General features: G+C 40.5%; 2 protein-coding genes across 3 annotated transcripts; one reads left to right on the top strand and one right to left on the bottom strand.

The window, feature by feature from the left end:
• Nucleotides 1-1,050: 1,050 nt before the first annotated feature.
• On the top strand, nucleotides 1,051-16,587 carry LOC311494630 (6-phosphofructo-2-kinase/fructose-2,6-bisphosphatase). Of its 2 annotated transcripts, none has more exons than XM_084553775.1 (14): nucleotides 1,051-1,150; nucleotides 6,050-6,175; nucleotides 7,389-7,485; nucleotides 7,583-7,649; nucleotides 9,233-9,307; nucleotides 9,396-9,452; nucleotides 9,877-9,998; nucleotides 10,466-10,673; nucleotides 10,769-10,915; nucleotides 11,034-11,138; nucleotides 11,767-11,896; nucleotides 12,307-12,369; nucleotides 12,642-12,706; nucleotides 13,007-16,587. In XM_084553775.1, the coding sequence occupies exons 1-14, from the start codon at nucleotides 1,084-1,086 to the stop codon at nucleotides 13,064-13,066; spliced, it is 1,389 nt and encodes a 462-aa protein (XP_084409901.1). In that variant the 5' UTR covers nucleotides 1,051-1,083; the 3' UTR covers nucleotides 13,067-16,587. The 2 variants fall into 2 exon arrangements, with proteins under 2 accessions (XP_084409901.1, XP_084409900.1); XM_084553774.1 differs by lacking the exon at nucleotides 1,051-1,150 and adding an exon at nucleotides 2,782-3,256.
• A 137-nt stretch (nucleotides 16,588-16,724) lies between these two features.
• Nucleotides 16,725-20,931, bottom strand: ndnl2 (necdin-like 2). Its single transcript, XM_084553776.1, has 11 exons — nucleotides 20,863-20,931; nucleotides 20,554-20,616; nucleotides 19,820-19,942; nucleotides 19,658-19,721; nucleotides 19,132-19,211; nucleotides 18,908-18,996; nucleotides 18,687-18,766; nucleotides 18,533-18,575; nucleotides 18,397-18,459; nucleotides 17,342-17,456; nucleotides 16,725-17,247 (listed from the first exon to the last, which is right to left on the bottom strand). Exons 2-11 carry the CDS (start codon nucleotides 20,602-20,604, stop codon nucleotides 17,152-17,154), a joined length of 804 nt encoding a protein of 267 aa, XP_084409902.1. The 5' UTR covers nucleotides 20,605-20,616; nucleotides 20,863-20,931; the 3' UTR covers nucleotides 16,725-17,151.
• Between the last annotated feature and the right edge of the window lie 1,891 nt (nucleotides 20,932-22,822).

Below are 22,822 nucleotides of genomic sequence, written 5' to 3'. Positions count from 1 at the left end.
CAAATAAAGAGGAGAGAGGCATGGCGGATGATGGGACAGTTATTTGCTGAGTGACTGGTGTGTGCAGTTCACTGTCAGAGAAGGACGCGGTGAGAGAGGTTAAACCTGGAGGACTGGTTTGACGCAGACGGCGGCGTGTCTGCGCATATGTATGCATGCGTGTGTGTGTGTGACCGGCCAGCTGACGATACACTAAACCAGACGGAACACACTGAAGAGGAGGAACAGCAGCTATTTAGGGACTATCAGGCAGGCTGCGACTTGCGTCCATCTAGTCACCATCACGGCAACGGCGGAGTGGCAGGGACACACAGTCCGTACATGCTACATGCACACACACTGCCTCAACACACGCTGCGCACACACACAAACACACACACGATCCGCCAGGAATAGATTTGAAGGATGAACGGAGCGGCGATTACGCAAGACGGAACCGAGACGCAGGGGGGCCCGGGGAGGACGCTCCGGTTCCAGCGGCCGCACGGTGAGTGACGGCGACACACACACACGCACAGCTGATGGTGGTCCAAGATCAGGATACCAAAAACAGCAGTTGTGTAATAATGGCACGGCAGCCCTTCTTCTTATTTCATTCATTTGTCCGCCACTGTGCGAGAGAGAAGGTGTGCGCGTGCGCGACGCCGTGACGCGAACTGTTGATCATTCTCATTGATTCATGAGCGGAGCGCGTGGTGATCATCTGTGGTTTTAAAGTGAGAGAACATTTGAATCAGATCACATCCAGCTCCGTGCGCACGCGGTCCGTGTGTCTGCACACACTCCGACACACAAGCACACACTTCACTTGTGCAATGTTATGTAAGTATGTTGTGGTATTTTCGCGGTAGCCTATGGGATTTTGGGAGCTACCCAACATATGGGACAAGCATGTGCTGCTTGCGTGTCTCCCGCTGCAGCGTGCGTAGGGGACACGGCTATAGGGGGCCGTACCTGCATGCTGGAGGAGGCATGGCTGCAGCTTGGTGGGGGGTGTCCGGCTTTTTTGGGGTGGGGGGTTGGGGGAGTAGTGTGAGCAGAAGAAAATACACGTGGCTTGTGAGTCTTCACGTAAAGAAACAAATGGAGTCCAAGCTGCACAGCGTGCCTCAGGTGTGCCAACAACGGCGCAGGCGGTGTGAGAGCACAGGTGAGGTTTGATTCAACAACATGCAGATCTCTCTCTATCTATCTATCTATCTATCTCAATCTTTATCCTGCTCATGCACACATACACTCCCTAACCTCATTCCAATTGCAAACACTGGATGAGGCGTTGCATGACTTGACTCAGTTCCAAAGCAGTTTCCTGGGAAAAATGTGAACTCTGCTGCTCATAGTCATGTGAGGTGACAGTGGCGGTGGATGCATGGCTGGATTTATATCATGATGTGCACAGGATGGAAAGTTGTTGTTGGACACCAGTTAAATGTTCACGTTTAGATTCTACATGTAAGCTTTAGTCAGATGTACGTATCTATGAAAGATGTATGTTTATCTCGTTCCTCCTATCCTCTCTCTTCTCTCTCTATTTCTGTATCTATCGGTCCGGCCTCAATTAGATGGGTCCCTCCATATGAGCTGGGTTCTGCTCAAGGTTTCTTCCTGTTAAAAGGGAGTTTTCCTTACCCGGACAAAAACAAGTCTTTTCCAAAATGGTCTCAGCTCTGTGTATATATGAAAACAGTGTGCTGGGGTTGATGTGTGTCTGCAGTGGAAAGCGGAAAAACAGGAGTGGAAGCAAGAATCACGGTGAGCGGCTTCTTTGAAATCGTGGCTCCATCTTGGTTAGTGTGACAGTCGCATTGGAATCTCTGATCAGAATGATTTCAGTCAGCTTAAAGGAATATTGTCATGTAAATGCTGTCACTGTTGTGCCTCCACTTTGAGGGGGTTTCTCTGAATTACTTGTTTAGCTTTCACTTGGACTCGAGGATGAACTGACTGGAGATTGGTGGTTAAAAGTCACAGTGACATTACAAAGCAAGCTGCTGACTTCTATACTTAGAGGGCCGGCTATTATACAAGAATCCTTGTATAACAGTAGGACAAGAAGCCTTCTCTGCGTCTGTCACGAACCCACTGGCTTTGGTGATATTGTTCTTCAGGGGTTTGTCATTAAACTATATCAGATATCCCTAAAACAGCCTCCTAAACATCAGAAATTGTGAAAATGCCCGCTGAAGTGTTCGAACAACAATTTTTCTCCCCAAAAATGTGCCTCCTTATCTGGTTGACTCTAACGATTTGAACAGATGTTTCTTCATGTCACTTTTTAAGTCCACAGAGACCAAACATACAAGTGCACACAAAGTAAACAGACCACATTTCTCTCCCTGTAAGAGACCCTAGACACAGACAGGAGCCTGTAAACTGTTTATGTGGTTATCAAGCTTTATTTTATCTAAGTTCGTATTTGAGTGACGCATTTTAGTTTGTGATGTGCTAATTTCACACAGGATTAGCCAGAAACGGACATTCACATTTGTTTTTAAATCTATAAAACGTGAAATAAACTAAATACTACATCAGAAAAAAACACAACTGAGAAAAATCTGAATAATTATTTTGGCGCATCAGAAATAGGTTGTATTTTTCAATCAGCTGCAGATTTATCACAACAGTCACTGAATATATTTATTTTGGATCAAATTGACTGCTCAGCTTTGTACATTTTTAACACTTACACAACCACACACACACACACACACACCCATACTAGGCGAGTTTAAGACTTTTCACCCGATGTCTTATAACAAAAATCACAACAGAGCTGCTCAGTATGGTTGTTACAGTTTTTTTTGTTTTTTATTTGCCACGCTGCGTCACTTCCTGTATGCCGTGGCAAAGTTTAGAGTTCCACTTGGTGATTGGCGAATAAACTCTTCCTGGGTTTTACTGGGACTCTCACCGTGACTGACATATAAACCGACCAATTGGAGACTGCATCCTCTGCAACAAACCAAACAGGTGTACTGACTGGTAATCTCCTCAGACTCCTCCCACACCTCCCACAGTGACAGCGTGGGAGAAAGTTCAAAATGTGAAAGCTCACCTGAAAGGCTTCTCTTTAGTCCTTCCCTTGGTTGAACGCACGCATAGGCACAGGGACAGCCTGGAGACACAGCTGCAGCACATTGACACACTAACCTGGCTGCTGAAGCCATGCCGCAAACGCAGAGAAAACTTACTCAAAATCCTCTGGAGAAGACATGGGTTCCATGGATGAAAAGCAGGCTGAGTCAACGCAGAGGCTGTGAGTACACACACACACGCGGATACTGCAATGCCTGCCTTTGTGTCACCTGGCTTTCGTTAGTAGTCAATTAGTTTGACACGTCCAGACTTGTGCATTAAAAGAAGGATGAGACATTTTTCAGATCAGCCATGCTCATTAAACAGTTTGTTGTTCAGAGGATTACATATGTAGGACACAGCGACTCTGCGTGTGAGAGACCTGACGGCCGTTCACCCCATGCGGTCACTGTCAGGCGATGCAGGGTAGGCTTTCATATAATTAGATATCTGATATCTTTTACTTAAATAAAAGTATTTGATTGCATAATCAGCGTCGACAACATGTACTGGCACTTATTTTATACGACACTATTGTGCTGGTGAATCAGTTTGTGAGCAGTATTCTACTACTTGAGTTGCTCAGAGTGGAGCTGAATTTAACAACTTTATGTACGGTTTAGTTTAACCCAGGGGTTCTTAACCTGGGAGTCAGGGCCTTTAACCAGGTCAACGGATAATTCTGAGGGGCCACAATGGCAGAAGAAATAACATGCAACAACACACAAATAAAATGTCTAAATGCTAAAACTGATAAGCAGCCACAAATGCACAGAGGTGTTTTGTAAGAGGTCAAAGGGCAGAATTGATCAGTATGAGCTTAGATAAAATCAGTCAATACCTTCACTGCGAACTGTGTGTTGTCCATCTGAGCCTGCTGGTGCTGTTGCTGCTGCTCTCTTTAATCACAGATGCACACCGCAGCACCTCACTGCACATTAAATTGAAAGTTACAGATCGTGAACCTGTTCTGACTGCTGGCTTGGGTAATTGCATTACGTCACTGAGTGTGCTGTGAATTCTTAAGTTTCTCATCAGAACAGATTAACTTTTACAACATTCAGGTTTGCTCATATCAGCTGTCACAGATTAGCTGTGGTTGATGACAGACCAAAGTAAAACCCGTATTATTGTTTTCAATCACGTAACTCCTGGAAAATAAGAGGCATTTGGAAGTGTGCCCGTAATTATAGCCATCTTCCCAGCTTTGGATACTTAATGCCACTAGGCTGTTCCGCAATAGAAAATTCACGCAGCAGTTATCAAGTGTTTCTCCATGGCTACTGACCTGCAAAAACACACGCTACACCCTACACCCGCCCAAACACTTGGGACTGCCCCTCATTGGATGAGCGCTTTTACTAATGAGCTGTCTGCTCCTGGTTTTCAACACGAAGGCTCACTGAGAACATTTCTATTATGAAACCAGTTCAGTGGAATGTTTTTCTGAAAACGCACAGAGGAGAAACGAGTCGTGAGGATACTGTATCTGTCTTGACGTTAGATGGACTTTGCTAGTTTTTCGGGGAGTCTCCAATGCAGTGCAGTGCTACAGTGGAAAGCATGGTAATGACAAATCCCGTGGACACGTACCATACAGTAGCAAAAAAAGTTCCTGAAATTGTGATTTATCTGCTGCATATTTGCTAGATTAAATAATCTAGAAAATGCCAGAAAGCACTGACATTTTCAAATTATATTTTCTTCTGATCAACTGTACGAAACCTTGTGACTCTTATTTTACAAAAATAAGAAAAGTAGTCTTAAATGATTTGTGCTGACAGTAGCTGGAGCGTGAACAGACAAAGTGAAGGCCTGATCCAAACATGATCAACAGTTTTACGAGAGAAAAATATTTCTCAGTTCAGTAATGTGTGGGAAAAGCAATGTTAGTGCTGCACTGTGACAAAGCTGATGATCAGAGATGTCAGTGAGCATTACTGTACAGAGTGCAGACTGAGTCACCGACTACACTGTAATAATTAGGCCTGAGGAGAGTCGCCTAAGACAGGGGAGAAAACTAATTATTATTTACGTAATCAAATAATTGGTTTTATGCAGGATGAAATTATATTATCTAATCATAACTATGGCAGTGTTTCTGGGTGGCTTGCTGCATCTAATCAATAGTCCCAGAACTCCCTGTTCAGGTGTCAACCTGTGTTCAGATGGAACCTGGGAGCTCGTTGTTTCAGTGTCGTGTGCACAAAATACGCTGTAGTATCAGCCGTCCCGTGAGAACACCGTTGCTAAGTACTTGTTGATTGCCAGCCATCAGGGCTAAGAGTTTAGCAAGCTAACCCATGGGTAACTTAATGTGTGTTTGTGTGTGTGTGTGAGAGACTGAGATGTAAATGGTCCAGTTATGCGGTTGTGAATGCCACTAGAGGGCGCTGTTCAGATGGACTCTACCCAAAAAGTCTGTGAACACGACTCAGTTTGAAGGCAGCATCACGTACGATAAAACATTTCTGATGTTTTTGCTTTTAAAAAAGACTGAAATGATAAATCCATGATGAAACTGTGCAAGTGCAGTGACCGCAGCATGGTTAATGATAAAGTGGTTCAGTTCAAAGACTGCTGCTGTCTGTTTATTTATTTAGGCATTTATTTAGTAGGAATTTTCTCATTTGCTTTCTTGTCTACATTTGCATGAGAGGATTGATACATCTTCATGGATATTGATTACTGAAGTAGTTTTTGATTAACTTACAGTCGTGGTATGTATTCTTTACTTGAGTGAAAGTAGCAATATAACAATATAGAAATGTTCTCAGCCTTTATGCTAAGCTAATCAAACCAATACATTTCACCCTATGATCCTAAACCCCTTACACTCCCTGACCTAGTTCAAATAGCAGATGGTGATCCCTCTCACGCATGCACTCCTCCCAATTTCTACTCCTCCATAAACCTGCAATGATTAAGTGATCAAAGTCATTGTACACTCTGTCTCTGTGTCTGTGTGTTTCAGCGTCGGTGCCCCAGTTCACCAACTCCCCCACCATGATAGTGATGGTGGGCCTTCCAGCTCGAGGAAAAACCTACATCTCTAAAAAGCTCACCAGATACCTGAACTGGATCGGGGTTACAACCAAAGGTATCACCTGACAGCACAGGATTACACTGAAGCTCAGATTTCACTGCGACTGACTGAAACACCTAGTCATCATGCTTAAAGATTGGACTCTGAGCTGAGCTGGAGAAATGTTTTTATCCTTTTCCACGAGTCAGTATGCACAGCAACAGAATACGCTTTTCATTAAACAGTTCCTTTTTATGTTGCACATATTTTTCTCTTTCATGTGTGTGGGAGCTTCATTTAGTAGCCTAACTTGTGTAAACAAAATTCGAGGAGCACTTTCTAGTGGCTTGACCCCAGCACTTCCACAAAGATACTAGAGCATTAAAACAACATCATTAAAATACTTGGACTTGTGTTCAGTTTTTATCTTAACAGTGACGTGAGCAGGCTGTAAACAGACTGTTTACAAAGCTGTATTATTAGCTTATCTCTAGGAGAAGTTTATACTTGTCATAAAGAAAGAGATTTTCCTGCTGATATGTCGTGGTATAGCAGTTGGGCACTGTTCTGTGTCCCGGTTCATTTGGAAGAGCTCAGGCTATAAATCTTCAGTGTTTCATCTCAGGGAAAATGTGGTTTAAACATGGATGATCTTGTGACAATTCAGTGTTCTGCTGGGAAACTTTTGGACCTGGCATTCATGTAGATGTTACTTAGACGTGTACCACCCACCTAGACTAGACCAGGCACCCCCACCCCATAGCAATGACACTCCTTGATGGCAGCAGCCATCCCCAGCAGGATGCAGCCTGACACAGACACACGCACAAAATCGGTTTAGGAACAACTCAAAAAAAATATGAAGAACAGCACAAGGTATTGACCTGGCCTCCAAATTCACTAGATCCCAAACTGATCAAGTATCTGTGGGATGATCCACAGAGGCCCCTCCCCTCAACCCATAGGACCCAAAGGCCCCCACTAACAATATTCTGTTGCCAGACACCACAGGACACCCTCTGAAAGCCCATGTCCATTCTCTGAAGAGTCACAACTGTTTTGGAGGCACAATATTAGGAAGGTGGTCATAATGTCTGATGCCTGATCAGTGTATGTTCACTGGTCTGCTGGTACATAGGATAAGATAAGGTAATCATTTAATTTATCCCACAGTGGGGGATGCCATTTTGAAACAAAGTATAGAACATTACGCTTAAATGATGAATTTAAATCAGGTTTTTGTGGTTTACTAAAGACATACGACACTGTGTAACATTCTCTTTCACAGTCTTTAATGTTGGACAGTATAGAAGAGATGCCACCCGTTCCTACAACAGCTTCGAGTTCTTCAGACCAGACAACGAGGAGGCCATGAAGATACGCAAGTATGAGCCTTCAGCTTTACGCTGTCAAGTATGAGTAAGTGTAGCCGTGATCCAAATCAGACTGCGTTACTGATGTTTTTTCTGTTTGTGTGCACAGAGCCTGTGCCCTTGCTGCTCTGCAAGATGTTTCTGAATACTTCAACAGAGACCTGGGTCAGGTGGTGGTGAGTGAGACACCTCCATTAAAATGACACTCGCAGCCAATATTGTTGTGATAACAATGTATTAAGTTACAATGCACATACGTGATATCTCTGGTTGTGATGAGCCTACAGACAGTGGTCTTTCTGTACCTGTTTTAGTGGCCTACAACTCAAATCTCATCACGTTCATGGAGTCCTTTTGAGTAGCAGGAAGCTGTTTTCAATACAAAGCCACTTTACACTTCCTGCTCAACATCGAACAGCTGACACAGAGCTGGAAATGAGATTGTAGACAGGGCTAAAGAGCTTAAGAGCCAAGTATCTCTGCCAGATCAATAATAATCTTGTTCCATATCTGCTGGATGTATAATAAGTGATGATGGTGTTGTGTTCACAGCTCCTTTAAGATCAAGTATTTCAGACTTGGATTTCTTCTTCAGTTTCATTTAACAACAGTAATATTGTGAGAAATCCACTCACTGGTAGCAAATTAGCAGGTTGAGGAGGAAGAGTTCTAGCAAATGCCAGATGGTCCAGCCTGGTGAGCCACAAGGCCACAAGCAATGTGTGTAAAAATGTACCGGCTAATTGTGGCCTTATATGTTAGAACAGCCCATCTGACTTGGAGTTACATGATCCCAAATGCCAATTGCCCGGGGTTTCCACTAGCAGTGGCTGCGCCACATTCCGGCTCTGATGTGAATTTGTTGCCTTGATGATTTGGTCATCTCTTATCGTTGATGATTTGGTCGTTGATTTTTGATTAAGTAAGCTGCGTAGTTAAGTGGTTTTAAATGTTTGGGTGTTTTTATTGTTGTTATTTACTACTTTTTTTCATGTCGTAGTCTACAAAGTTATAACAGTGAAGTCCAGTTCAGGGTCAAAGGATTGCATCTTTGTTTTAGGTAGAAAAATACATGGATCATCCATTGATTTATACAATCGCACAGAAGGTGCTCTCCATGGTGCTGAAATAACAGCCGCACAGCCAGTTTAATTTCTATTGCTTAGTCCATTTATAATAAGCTGTGCTATTTTGTCACAAAAGTCACTTATCTGATCCTGGTTGTGGGTGAACAACAGCACCTGTCAGCTCACTGTGGCTGCTCCTGACTCACAATTAACCCCCTAACACATTTATAACCAAGGCTGAAAGTGAACATGTTGTTTATGATGACGAAGCTGTGTTGGTGATATCCTGGCAAGTGCTTTGTATTTTCGTGATTGTTTAACTATGAAAAGTTGGCTTGGCATAATCAGCAAATTCTTTTATCTCTGATCAGTGAGATAAAAATTATACTTGAGTACATGCTGCTCCAGTTTCTGTCGTCCTTATGTATGGCAGACTATGGCACTAACAAAAACAGGAAACTGTTGAATACAATAAAACCCTTAATTGAAAGTGACTTCATGAACATCTTAAGAATTATAACTTTGAATCTTATCTGCTGTGGTTCAGTGATACAAATCAGATGTGTAATGATAATCAGTGGACAGGAAATAGATTGTTTTTTTGTTTTTTTTAGAAATGTAGAAAATAATTGGACAGAATACCTGTTATATCCTTAGTTTATTAAAAATCTTCTCTCATGTGTCCCCGTCAGGTTTTTGATGCCACCAACACGACCCCAGATCGCAGAGAGGTCATCCTCAGTTTTGCCAAAGAGAACGGATACAAGGTTTGTCGCATGTTTAGTTGCTCTGTTAAATATGGACATCTGTAAATAAAAATGATGCTACAGTTTCAGTTTTTTCCTGCCTCTTCAGGTTTTCTTCGTGGAGTCGATATGTGATGATCCAGAAATAATCGCTGAGAATATTAAAGTAAGTGAACAGTGGGTGTGGAAAGATGTGGACACGGAATCCCTGAGAGAGCTGGGCTTAAAGCCAAGGCAGAGCGTGTTTGTTATTTGCTGTCGGTGGAACAGATTGAAACATGCACCCTCTGGCCAGAGTGCCAGTCACATACTGCCAGGTCACGTGTGTCTTGGCAAGATCGGGTGTGGCATTTGCTCTAAAACAAGATGGTTTGCACATATGGAGAACAACTCTCCGTCTGGTTTCAGGCTTGCACTGTCAGTGTTTTCTTCAGGAAATTTAAGCTGCCTGTTTGTTTGCAATCACCTTAGATGCTGTACATGCAGTGAATTCATTTATTACCTTATTAAATCAACAATGCTACGGACTTTTTATGCAGCCTTGACTTGCCTTACTCTTAGCCCTCCTCATAGTCTCTTTCTCATGACAGCAAGTGAAGCTGAGCAGCCCGGACTATGTAGACTGTGACAAAGAGGAGGCGGTAGCTGACTTCTTGAAGAGGATTGACTGTTACAAGCTGACCTACGTTCCTCTGGATGACAGCAAGGACAGGTGACAGCAACTGATCTCATCTCAGCTTTACATCAGTACTGGATGATTCTCATCCACAACTCATTCATTTGCCATAGCCACCATCTCTCCCCAACCTTTAACATGCTAACCACCGTTGGCATGTTTAAAAAAAGGGAATAGATGCAATAGATGCAATAGATACAGTTATGATTGAATAACAGTTTATCACACTAGTACACAGTCTTAAGTTATAATGCAGAAAGGGAGTAGCAAACGACTAGACGAATTTCAACAAATCCTTGAACCTACAGTAAATACTTAAATCAGTTTTAAATAAAACGATATGTGTGAATTTGTGAGTTATCAAAGATTCCTACTGAAGACACATGTTCAGTGAAACCAGTGGGTTTAGCAACAAGTGCCACACACAAACTAGAGAAAGTGTAGAGAGACAAATACATTGGTGGTTTGTTCATAATGTCCTGTTCTTCTCTCTCTTAATACAGGAACTTGTCTTACATTAAAATCTTCAACGTGGGCAGCAGATACCTCGTAAACCGGGTTCAGGACCACATTCAAAGCAGGATCGTCTACTACCTCATGAACATCCACGTCACCCCAAGATCCATCTACCTGTGTCGCCATGGAGAGAGTGAACTCAACGTCGTGGGTCGCATTGGGGGCGACTCTGGGCTTTCGTCTTCCGGGGCAAAGGTTAGAAGTCTGTGCTTCGTTAAAGCACACGTAACACGGTACGCTGTTTCTGTTGTCGTGACTGAGCATCATCTTCTTCTATATATGGACGTCAGTTTGCCAGTGCTCTGGGTACATACGTGCGTGGCCAGTCCATCAGTGACCTGAAGGTGTGGACGAGCCACATGAAGAGGACCATCCAGACGGCAGAGGCTCTGGGAGTCCAGTACGAGCAGTGGAAAGCCCTCAATGAGATAGACGCTGTGAGTGTTGCAAGTGTTGGAAGCTCCTATAGACAACGTGTTGGACCACAGTTGTACAGACGCTTTTCTGTTTGTCTGTGGTGGTGAAAAGCCTTTCTGAGTCTGTCTGTCACCTCAGGGGGTTTGTGAGGAGATGACGTACGAGGAGATTCAGGAGAATTACCCAGAGGAGTTTGCACTGAGGGATCAAGACAAGTATCGCTACCGCTACCCTAAAGGAGAGGTAAGAGTTGGCTGAGAGCAGAACTTGGGTTTGACATTGTCATCTCACTGAGCATCAGATGCTGCTACTGATTCATTTTATAATTTTACATAGCGAGATTGATCCAAACAGAACAACATAAAACATATCCTGTAGTCACTACTTAAAGTAGTGTAAGATAAAATTACCTGTTTTCTTGAAACTGAAATAAAGCTAGCCCTCACAAAATAACCTAAAATAAGCTAGTACAAAGACTGAGATTTAAGCCTGTCCAGCTTCATATATGAAAAATAAAAACTCACTAGCAAAACTAGCAATAAATTACTTAACGTCAGTGACAGAGGTGACTTTAAACACAAAATATTCTGGCTCATTTTAAGATGACAAAGCTTTTATATAATGTAAAGTATTTGCAGTGTCCATTTTGTCTTGTCATTACACTGCTAATAAACAACCACTTGTCAAAAGCAGCATCAGGACAAATTAAGACCAGTTGAAACAAGCTGAATAACAGCGTGCACTTAATGTATGACAATCTCTTTCTTTGTGGCGTATGTGTTTTAGCTGCATATTTGTGTCAGCTGGAACCACAATATAACTGCACTTGACTGACATATCTGTGTGTCGTTTCTACCGTTTCTACCACCAGTCGTACGAGGACCTCGTCCAGCGTCTGGAGCCGGTCATCATGGAGCTGGAGAGGCAGGAGAACGTTTTAGTCATCTGTCACCAGGCTGTCATGAGATGTCTGCTGGCCTACTTCCTGGACAAAAGTGCTAGTGAGTAAAAAAAAAAAAAGATGTTTAGATGAAGATTGACACCTTTTTTTAGGGGTTCTAGTGAGATTCAATCACTAGAAAACCACAGAAACAGTTGCTTCCTCCTGTTGGTTGTTTCCTCTATAACTAAACAAGAATATGTTTATAATGAAGAACTTAAATCTTTCTTGTTTGAAAGTAAGTTAAGTAATTTTTCCCAGTGGATCTATGTCACATAGTTGTTTTTTTATTGTTGCTATTACCCCTCACTCTTTACCTAATAAACAACAGTGGCTTCTACAAAAATCCCACACTGATCTTCACTCTGTATTACTTTGTCCCTCAGAAACTATGATAATAGACGTTTTCACAAGTATCCTATTGTGAATGAGGAAATGAAGAAATGAATATGACATTTCTGTGGGTTTCAGATGAGCTGCCCTACCTGAAGTGTCCTCTCCACACCGTTCTGAAACTCACCCCAGTTGCTTACGGTCAGTTTTCTCTTCTGTCTGCTTCTGTCTGCCCTTCTTCCCTTAATGTCCTCATTAGTTATGGGCAACCTTGTTATTATGTCTCTGTTTTCTGTGGATGGAAATGTTAGTCTTGAACAACTCATGAATGGCTGATGTGTGATTCAGAAATGTATTCTCCCCTCTGGATAAATTGTAGCATATTCTATATGTAAATTTAAACATGTATGCAAGTGTTTTTAGGAGACGCATACTTCACAGCCTCTCTCTGTTGCTGTTTGTCTTTCTCTCAGGTTGTAAAGTGGAGTCTGTCTTCCTCAACGTTGAAGCTGTGAACACGCACAGGGACAAGCCAGTGGTAAATTAAAATATTACTAGCAGTAGTTTTTGGTTTCTTGCTGTGGACATATGGTGATAATTAAAGATGCTGTAAGTGTTTTGTATTGTGACAATAACCAGTTAGCAACCAAACGGTAATCATTAAATGTTTGAAACAGCCAGCCAACCTGAACAAACCCAGTGAACAAAATAAAAGTAGAGGACAAAATTATGACTTTGAAAAGTGAGGAGAACAAACACAATCTTACTAAGATATACTAAGAAAGAGTTCCTCCTGATCCAAACATAGACTGACTGCATCAGTTTGTGTCTCTCTCAGAACGTGGATGTGGACAGAGAACCGGCGGAGGCATTAGAGACGGTCCCTGAGCACATCTAGAGGAGGACACACAACGGGTTTCATTTCCTGATGGAAAGTGGCCTTTTAATTTTTTAATTTAAGTAATCCTAGAGATCAATGTTATTGTGAAAATTAGGCATTTATTCTATGTCAACCTGGTTCAATTGTAAATGCACTTTATAATGCAGGGCTCAGGCCAAATGTCTGAAATGAAGAGATCTCTTTTAGTGCTGAACACTGGCCAGATGACCTGTAGCTCTGTTTGGATAATCTTGAATATTGCCACTGGTTTTCCTCTCCCGTACCTGTGATGGATTAACCAATGTGAAACTATTCAGTCGGCCGTACCTTGATCTGATAAGTTGATCTGAGCCATTTTCAAACATGTTTCTTTGTGTCTACATTATGAGTATCTAATGCCACTGCTGATCAAGGTGGGTTTTTGGTCGGCTGTGGTTTGGTTAATAGCGGTCACAGTGGCACAGAGTCTGAACCTCCAAAGGAACATTTTGACAATAGAGAGTTTTTCGCTTTCTTACCAAGAGTAAGATGAGAAGATTGGTAGGATTTAGCATATCTTAGCATAACGTCTGGAAACAGCCTAACCATGTTGTGTAATTTACAGGTTGTATCCTGTCAACCTAATCTATTATATTATTATTTGTAGCTGAAACACCCTGCTGAAGCACCTGAACAAAATTTGAATTTGAATTTGGTGCCTTACCAAAAACCAGCAGGCTCTAAATTGCTTTGCATACGCACACTACAAATGAAATATTGCTCCACAGCACTACTAGTGGTCAAAACTCCAGAATGTGGCTTTAATTTATTTCTTGGACCCTCAGCAAGAACGCAAACAAGAGCTTTATCCAAAATGTTCCTTGAATACGTTTCGAAATGTTCAAATGCATCATAAAACAATATTTACATGCCCATATGCAGTGAGCCATATTTGTTACTTCTGTCCATACAAAAAAAATTCGATGCGTTGATTTAGAAAAAATTAGGGAATAGACTTGAAAATACACGCAATGAAAAACGGTAAACAACATCAACTATCTGTAACGAGGAAGTTTATGACTTGTGCTCTTTTAATGAAGTGGTTTTATCGTATCCTCTTGATCTGCACTGCTTTAACTTTGGAAACGCTGGAGAGAAATACTAATTAATTCCTTTTTTTCCAAAAAAAAATTGAAATTATTTGGCTTGGAAACCAGTAAACATTTTCCAGTAGTACAAAATTCCCACTGTGTATATCTGTTGACAGTGTTTACCTGCTGAGTAGCTGCTGGGGAACAAAATCTGTGAATATTCTCATTCACTCAGGTCATGGCTTATCCAAACAATGGCAACAGTGGTGAAACGTCTTCAAGACAAACTGCCTTTGTTTTAGAGACGAAACAAAAACTCTTCCACTCTGCTTTTGGGCATGTGAATACTGTCCTAGGACAGTTGAAATGCTGCCAAGCTATTCCTATAACTTGAAATGGCCTGTGGGTTTGGGACTCGTTGTAGTCATTAGCTTTTCATTCCCACTAGTATTCCACTTATTCTGAAAATGGCAATATTCTGATTTTGCTACGGGTCATATAAACAGTATATTCCTAATTAGGCCTTTTTCCTAATAGCCATTTACAGATTAAGACGTGGGATTTGCTGATATTGGCGCATTATTTGGAAATGAATGAGATGCATTCGGGATATACATTTGGGTGGGGATCTTCGCTGCCTGCTGTGGGTATTGTGCGTAAAACTACAGCAGTCTAATATATCACAGAGAGGACTTCAACGGCTGAAACACGGAGGCTGTTGAAAAACTCCTGCTGCATGTAAACAGGAATATTAGTGGACCAATCACTTTAATTTAACCAGGTAAACAGCTAATTTGGAATATTGTCTTTTACATAATACGTTGGAAAAAAGTAATATTTTGTACATGTAAACCTAGTGAATGATTTGGTACTGTTTCTTTTTCTTTCATATAAATGTTAAATGAAAGTAATCTGGACTTTAAGAGTTGACACGATGCAAATCAAACACCCCCACAATCCTTTGAGTGTAAAACTAGAGTGGACATTTGGTCCTTTAAACTGCCCAGTATCACGATGTGCCTCATAAATAAAATCTACATCATTACTCTATGCACCCTCCATACACAGACACACACTCTCCCTGTGTGTGAGTGATTTCTTTTCTTTTTTAATTGAGTCATTTAATACTTGGATCTGGTGCAATAGTAACACTTATGGTGCAATGCATCTGATTTTCTTGTTTTTCTATGTGAAAATATTTTAAAGATGACTGGCTGATTGTGAAACTTTACTGTCCGTGGTTGTGATGATCTGTTCAGTGTATCAATGTTGTGGTCAGGTTTATCTCTGAGTTTGAATCAGAGGCCTGTATCAGCTTAGTCTGGCTGTCTTTAGGTCACCCAGCCTCACTGAGTCATACATCGGTGATAATGGAGAACTGGTATCATGAATTTATCGACTGGCTCTGTTAAAGTCCGATGTAGTAATTCTGCTGAAGGCATGTTCACGTTTAAGATTTGCACTTATAAGCAATATTATTGGAAACATATAAAAACAGTGCCAAAGAAGTCATAAGCAATAAGAGTTATACAGGAAGGTGAAGCACATGCACAACTACAACTAGCCGTAAAGGAATAATAATGATAATGACAAAATAATAAAAATAACATTTTCATTAAATCAAGTTTAAATCATCTGTTAATCAGAATAGTATGTAGTAACAAAATATTCAGTGTGAGCTACTCTTAATGAACTCATTTTGAAATGTTTTACGCTTAATTTGTTCCTTTGTTGTTCCTTTTCACAAATTAATTATTTCATGACCGTATTTTTTTTCCACAGACAACTTTACTGCCTCAAAATAGTTTCTCAAACTGTTGGTTTCTATAATAAATTATGATCATTTGGTTTTATTTTATTTAACACTGAAACCTTGATGTTTGTAAAACTAATAAAGTAGCTGGGTTTCACTTCAAATGTATCTTTTAAAGGATGGCATGACTTATAGTTAAATAAACAGTTCATCCAAAGTAGTTTACAACCCTAACCTTAACCCATTGGATACAGGTATGATAAATGATAAATAATATAAAAAGGGAGTATTCAGACCAATGAATCTCTAAATCTTCTTCTGGTTGGCTGTGCAATATTTATACCGAGGTTATCATGGTGATCTACTGTCTCAAAGTGTGCCAGATTCATGTCACTGTACCAGAGTTAAACCTACAGATAGCCAACTAACACGTTCATGTTGCTATGTAATGCAGGCCTCTAGTTTTCTAGTTTGTGAAACCTGAGGGAGCAATAAAGAAAAAAATAAATTCCTCAGGGATTCTTATTTTGATTTGACAGTGTAAATATACATGCATGTCCTTCTGTCCACACAGTGTAACCAGTGTCTTAGAAAACTACGTTCAGTTCTTCCTGTCTGTGTCAGAAGAGCAAATTGGTGCTTTCTGTTCAGTCAGATCAGACTGTGTCTAAGGCCACAGCTGTCAAACTGCTCTTCTCTTGTCCGTGTAAACGTGCAATTGTGCCTGAGCTCTGCAATATGTAGCGTCTGAGTGATACCAACAGCAAACAGTGTCTTCTTGTGCAACAGCAATGAGATCGCTAGGGAGAAATTACTGGAGACCATGTCAGTCAATGCAATCACTGCTGTTGGATCTGTTAGAAAATATTTTATTTTATGAACAAGTTAACTGTTACCTTAATGTGAAGGCAATAAAAATAAAACCGCTGACTTCTTGTGTAATGTTTTACCTGCTTACAAAACTAAAATTAAGAATGAATGAGGTTCAAAATCTGTACAATGTTCAATTTATGAACAATTTGGCAAAAAAAAAAAAGCTTCTCTTTCATTGTAAATGTTTAAAAGAACAGTGTGCAGAATTAGAGGAGATTTACTTGCAGAAATGTATCCATCACCTGTAACTACAAATTGTTGTATCTATTTTACCTTTCAGTGGAGTTCGTAACAGTACAGACTAACTAAACACTGGCTTAGCTGGCTGCAGTTTGCACCTCACCACTAGATGCCCCTGAATCCTGCACACTGGACGTTTAAGGCTAAAGAAACTGACAGTAGTGCAGTTATCTCTGACTGCTGCTGCTGGGTTGGTTTGAATTGGGGGTTGAGTGAGCTTCTCTGTACTGATGACTCCAGCTCTGAGGGTCCTGTCCATAAAGCTGAGATCAAACAATGAGACAAACAATGATATTAGTTATAAATATTCAGTTGGACTAAATTTAAGAACAACAGGTCTCTAAACAAGATACTTACTTGACCAATGAACTCAAGGATTTTGGCTTTTGACACTTCCATGTCAGCACGTTGACCCCAGCGAAATTCATGCTCTATTGGCTCTGTGTGAGGGATTCGCACGTACTCCAGGTACCTGCACGCAGTAAGCATATTAACATTAATGGAGAGATTAATTAGCAGTTAATCAAATTATAGCATCTAAAAGAAATAAAGGGACAGCAATTCTGCAAGAAGTGCAGTTACACTACATAATTTTACCCTGCAGAGGACAGTAATATCCCCATAGCGTCAGAAATGTTAAAAATTCCTGGTACATTTTTAAAATATGGGATCAGTTTGCATTAACAGTGGAAATCATCCAATTCCATATTTTAATATATTGACAAAAAATATATATAATTTGTTGCAACCCTAGTATTTCATATTCCATCTTAACATTAACACACACTGGATAGACAGCAGTCAGTGGCTCTGCAACATTTTCAATGACTTGTTGTCAAGTAAAACCCATCCTGACTGTGTTTTAAGTGTTGAAATGTGATGATGCTGTAATAAACCAAAATCAATGAGACATGAAGCGGCACATAATAATGTTTAATGTTTGGAGAGAGTGGGGATCCAGCCACTCTGCTGCTGTGGTCCAGTTTCATCCTCTCTCTTGTTGCTCTGTGGTGTGGTATAAACCAGAGTCTATGGTCTGACAGACAGTGGCTCTGAACACACCAGTACAATTCAATGATCTCAGACAGGCTTGAACCGCTGACCTCCTAAAGACACATCTCATATCTCACATGCAGTCAGTTACTGGAGTCAGCCACCATCTGACTGCAGGACCTCAGAACCAGTTAACCTGGTAATGCCCACATTTTCAGTGGTGGGGGAGGTGCACTATCACATCGTTTACAGTACTCCAGCTATCAATGAAGTAACCCGATCCCTTTTTTAAATGGGTTGGGGAGAAATACTACAGGTTATCAACTTAAAGTTACTACTGTGAACGTCTTGGTGGTTTCTTGCAATGTAAATACAGGCCTCTAGTTAACTGACCTGACATGGCATATGTTAATTCTTACCTCTGACGTACAAACTCGTCTGTGACCACCTTCTTCACATCGCCAAACTCCTCGTGTTTCTCTCTGGGGAGATTTGATGTTGTCATAGCAGAGAACAAATCGAAATTTTAAACTAATATTAAAATTCTTGCCTTACCCTGGGTCAACACGGAGTTTCTTCAGAGTATTCCAGATAAGGTCTAAAAACAAAAACAAATATTGTTGGAGGAAAGTGGGAATATAGTAATTGGACTATGTGTAATCATTTCCGACTTGAAAAGAGGCATAGATAGATGAAAGCTGACACTCACTTTCTCTGACTGCACCTCTTTTCATGAAAATAACACTCAGGATGACAAACAGCAGACCCATCTTTGAATTGGTGGGGGTACTACACTCCAAAGAAAACAAAGATTTTGGTCAGAATGTGTTAAAAATAAATACAGTTTATATGAATACTGTCATGTATCAATGCAATAGTAGTAATAAGAGTTACACCAAAATGAAAATCACATATGTAGAGTATATTTACCTGATCGGCGATTCAACTTTCTCCAAATTATTGACAAGTATATACGTGTGACTTCTGTGGTCAATTTCAACCAGTTTCAGCCCGAACACCTGGTTGAAAAATTGGAAAAGACATAGACTGTGACTGTGTAACTGTTTCTTTATTTTAATGTGATAATTCTTTGACATTAGAAAGTTGCCATTCGATGTCAGTGCTGACATTGATCCTCTCGGACTCAAACAAACCTGGTCAAACGTTCGTGTTGCCCTCTTTAAGATCTCAGGGTAGATGTTTCTGTACTCTTTCAAAACATGTTTCACAATGTCTGGAAAAAGAAAGAAGAGAAAGTGTCATTACGCCATTCATTTCTCGTTGCTTTCTAATTATGAAAAAAAACATAACAAATTAATTACAAGACAAGGTCCGATTTTGAGCAATTGAGACCAAAGCTTACTTAGGACAAGAAAACCCCTAATATGTTAGTTTGAAAATGTGTCATGATTAGATGACTGGTATCCCCTGTTGTTCTGATTCATGATTTGATACAGATTTATATATTTCAAAAGTCTATTTTACCTCTTTCATTTGTGCCTGCTTTTCCAGTTTGTCGTTGCATTGTACATGTTTATATCATTTCACATCTTTTCTCTGTTCATCAAGACTACTTACTTCTTATATTTCATATTAAAGTTCAGTGGATTAAAACCAGTAGTGAATGCTCTGCACAGAGTCATTTAGTGAACATGCATGTCTGTCATTACACAGCTGTACCTGCTCGTCGTACAGGAATCTTCTTGTGGTCCTTCACCAAGAAGTACTGCACCACCTCAGCAGCCTGCGAGACAGACAGAGGTCTGTGAAAGAATTCATTTATAAAACGAAATAAGCTTTTCAATCTTTTCATACAACACTATGTGTAAGCCATTTGATTACCTTTTGGTCAACCTGTGCAGACGTGAGTTTCTCTAGGCCTCTCTGAACCTGTGACATACTTGGCTGAGTGAAAGTTCCATCATCATCATCCTCTTCCTGCGCAGTCAAAGTGCTCTGTTGCCTCTATGTGAAGAAATATAAGCTGAAGTCATTCTCAAATCGACACAACACAAACAAGCTATAACGTAACTGACTGGCTTGTGAAAAAAGTAATTGATATGGAGGTGGGTGGGGCTGAAGACCAGATACAAACCGGTATGCAGCTACAACTATAGCTGAATTATATGGGTGGAGGCTTTCTGGGTTACTAGCATTTACTAAACTGGTTGCAGATCAGCTGAACACCATACCAAAACAAATAAATAACGTTTTTGACTAATCACTAAAATATATGTCCATAAATTCTCTCTCAAATTCTTCATTTGAGATAGTTAAGATGGTTTTTGGATCTGTTTGGTTGTGGTATAAACAGGATCATGGTAGTAAAATTCAACTTTCTTTCCAAAAATCTGAAACAGTGAATGATACTGCTACTTGTCATTCACGTCCATTGGAGAGTGGAGTATTATAAGAAATGTGTTCATTTACTTTTCCTCATAAGTTTTCCTATTTTCAAATTGGTGCCGTTCACAACAATACACGCTGCATGTGCACATGAATCAAAAGCTAAGGGGATGGCACCCTAAAATTAGACAGCATACAATCGCCACATGTTTATATTGTAGGATACTTACTCTGCTCTGAGAGGAGCTATGTGCGTTTGATAGCCTCTGGCTCTGCGTCATGGCGACACACCGCTGATAAACATAGTAAAACGGAAGAGAAAGAATGTCAGAGTGCTTCATATGACTTTAAACGAGGAAAACGCATCACATCAACAAAACATAATGACGCGGAAGTGACAAGACTAACGCTGGCTAGACAGACAGCATTAGCTAACTAGCTAACAGTCCTAACATTTAACATCCACTTCTCCATCTCAGCAGGCAGCAGTCTCACCACCAGAGATATAAACAAGCAGTCAAACTAAAATAATAACTCACTTTGCTTAAATGCAAACGCCTTGGTGATTTTCTAAACTGTCGAACTCCCGCGACTAGGATTTCAGGCGACTGCTGATGACGTAAAATGCATGCGCTAATTTATTTTTCTTCTTCTTTAAGGTTTTACGGAAGATATAAATAAATAATGTCTCATTACTGCCCCCCTCAGGTTATTCTAACCCATCGTCTGTTCATTTTAAATTCCAGTTCAAACATTTGAACTGGAAGTTTATTAACATTTTGAACTGACCAAGAGCACTGTTGTTGTTAAATAATAAAACTAATCCTCAAAAGTGCAACTTGCCTAATAATTTGAAGTGGAAAGTAGCAATGATGCCATTATTAAACCTTTTTTCAGTGAGATTTATTGATTATTTTATTAATTTTTAAATTGGTTTATCAACTTTAAAGTTTAGGATTTTTTTTTTCATATTTAATCATTTGAACTGGCCAGTTCCCTTTAATATTACCTGGCTCATTAATGCTTCCATGACACATGCTGCATTTTTTCTTCTTCGTTTTGTTCTGTGTTGAAAGTACTGATAACAGTGTCAAGAACGGTCTTATCAAAGGTAATTGGTAAATGTAAGGTAAGTCTTAAGCCTATTGGAGGTGTATCCTGAGTAAATTATAAGACCCAAGGTGGAGACTGTGCAAAGATGCCCCTGAGACAGTCCAGCACATAGTAGCAGGGTGTAAGATGCTAGGTCAGCGTACATGGAGAGGCACAATCAAGTGGCTGGAATAGTGTACAGGAACATCTGTACCCAGTATGGAATAGAAGTACCCAAATCCCAATGGGCCGCACCACAGAATTTGGCAGAGAACAACAGGGCCAAGGTTCTGTGGGAATTCAGCTTCCAGACTGACAAACAGCTCCTGGTTAACCAACCGGACATAGTGGTGGTAGACAAAGAGCAGAAGAAGGCGGTGGTGATAGATGTGGCGATACCAGCTGATGCCAACATCACAAAGAAGGAACACGAAAAGGTTGAAAAGTACCAAGGGTTGAAAGAACTGCTGGAGCAGATGTGGAAGGTCAAGGCGAGCATGGTCCCCGTGGTAGTAGGAGCACTCGGGGAAGTGACCCCCAAACTTGGGGAGTGGCTCCAACAGATCCCAGGCAGGAACAACATCAGAAGCCTCAGTGCAGTCCTAGGAACAGCTAAGATACTGCGCAGAACCCTCAAACTCCCAGGCCTCTGGTAGAGGACCCAAGCTTGAGAGAATGATGCAGATACCACCCCCAAGAGGGTGAGAGGGACGTTTTTTTATAAATATTGTTAAAGTAAAGTTTCATGCAGGCGTTTATTAACCTGGCAACCCAAGTGTTCTTATAGATGATTTATAAATGATTGATAAATGACTCATTGCAGCTCATTCCAGTTCATTCCTCCTGGACCACAGTCAGTGTGAAAAGTATGTACATTTACTCCACTTTGAGTAAATGCAAATATAAGATTTTAATTGCAAAGTTCATGAAGCGCGGAAAAGCTTAGTCATAAATGAATCCACCCAGCAGCATAGGTAGCACAATAATCATCATCAAGTTATACAAAACAAATATACTCATTGGCTGTGTGAATTTTGCAGTTCATCACTTTTAACCTGCTGTTAAAGTATTTGCTAAATTAGAAAAGCTGTAAATTAGTATAATAAATTACTGTAAATTACTATATTGATCTAATGATATCATTTTATTATATCAGGGGCCATTTTTCTGTATTGAGTGCTTTTGTCTGAATATACTTTTGTGCATTTACTCTATACTAAAGGAGTTTTACTTACTAGTACATTTCCTCCACAGTGTCACATGTGACGCCAATACTTGCAAATAAACAAAGTACTAAAATAGATCTGTCTGTGAAGGTCCTCAGTCATCCAGGTCATGGTATATATAAATCAAAGGTAAAACAAATTAATTTGTCTTGTTTGAGTTTTCTTGAAGACATTTCACCAA

The sequence above is a fragment of the Chelon labrosus genome (genome assembly GCF_963514085.1).
Source record: "Chelon labrosus genome assembly, chromosome: 10".
NCBI lineage: Eukaryota > Metazoa > Chordata > Actinopteri > Mugiliformes > Mugilidae > Chelon > Chelon labrosus.
Note: the sequence above shows the minus strand (reverse complement) of the source record. Positions and strands in the feature narration are given on the sequence as shown.